This window comes from Dipodomys ordii, unplaced genomic scaffold, assembly GCF_000151885.1.
Source record: "Dipodomys ordii isolate 6190 unplaced genomic scaffold, Dord_2.0 Scaffold105, whole genome shotgun sequence".
NCBI classification, from domain to species: domain Eukaryota; kingdom Metazoa; phylum Chordata; class Mammalia; order Rodentia; family Heteromyidae; genus Dipodomys; species Dipodomys ordii.
In genome coordinates, this window is record NW_012267321.1 from 148,140 (window position 1) to 149,374 (window position 1,235).

Genomic DNA, 1,235 nt, shown 5'->3' on the forward strand with positions numbered 1-1,235 from the left:
CAGCCCAGTGTGGTGCCCTTGAATTCCCTCCTGATTCTAACATGTGTCTCCCCAGGTCCTTCCAGGCCCTACATCCCAGATTCAAAGGTCACAGCACATTCATGTCTGAAATACCGAAGTCAGAACACTTCCAACCCTCCAGAACTGGCAAATGGAACATTTTTCCCAGACTCCACTTAAAACAATTGCATGGGCCAGCCCCTGGCGGCTCACGCCTGTAATCCCAACAGCTCAGGAGGCAAAGATCTGAGGATACAGGATCAAAGTCAGGCCAGAAAGGGAAGTCCTTGAGGCTCTGATCTCCAGTGATCCACGAACAAGCCAGAAATGGAGCTGTGGTTCAACTGGGATAGCACCAGCTTTGAGTAAAACAGCTCAGGAACAGTACCTAGGCCCTGAGTTACAATTTCATAAGCGGTATGAAAACCCCCAAAAAAGAATCTATTTTTAAATCATTGTTTAACACTCTAACTTTTGGCATTCATTCTAAGGCTGGCTGACATGATAAAGAAATAGAGCATCATGAAGATTACTGCCTGCAGGACTCACACTGTTGTCTAGAGCTTTCTCACCTTCCTGGATGGGCAGCACTCTTGCTTTGATTCTCAGCAACACACACATACAAACTGTCTCTCTCTCTCTCTGTTTCTGTTTCGCTCTCTCTATCATTCTCTCTGTCTCTCTCTCACACTCTCTCTGTCTCTCTCACACACACACACAAACACACATGTCATGACACCCACGGCAGGAGAAACTGTGTTCAGGCTCCTCTTTGTGTCTAAGGTGTGTCTGGGCATCCTGAGGAATTGTGTCCTCTTCCTGTTGTACACCCACAGCTCCATGTGCAAACCTCGGCTCCGGAAGCCCATTGCCATAGTTTTCATGCACCTGATCGTTGTCAATGCCTTAACCATCATTTTTGAGTCCATGTCCTTCATCGTCTCCTAGTATGGAGTCCTGTGTTTCTGGGATGATGCCATGTGTAAGGCTATGCTGTTCTTGTTCAGGGTCAGGTGGGGACTGTCCGCCTGCACTACGACCTTCCTGAGCACCTTCCAGGCCCTCACCATCAGCTGCACCCCTGCCCAGTGTGTTTGGCTGAAAAGCCGATCCTCTGCTTGCATCCACCCCTCTCTGCTCTCCTTCTGGATCTTCAATTCTGTCATCTATTTCCACATGATCAAAACTGTGGAATCCAATGGCAATTCCACTTTCATGACCCGGGGATTTTCTCA

The 1,235-nt window shown here is 48.3% G+C and overlaps 1 protein-coding gene across 1 annotated transcript in view; it reads left to right on the plus strand.

Annotated features, from left to right (window-relative positions):
* Positions 1 to 1,235, plus strand: part of LOC105994128 (vomeronasal type-1 receptor 96-like) — an 80,860-nt gene that overhangs the window by 58,688 nt on the left and 20,937 nt on the right. Inside the window, exons 4-5 of the mRNA XM_013027558.1 lie at positions 784 to 894; positions 949 to 1,201. Coding sequence (XP_012883012.1) covers positions 784 to 894; positions 949 to 1,201 — 364 coding nt within the window. The remainder of the gene's footprint in view (positions 1 to 783; positions 895 to 948; positions 1,202 to 1,235) is intronic.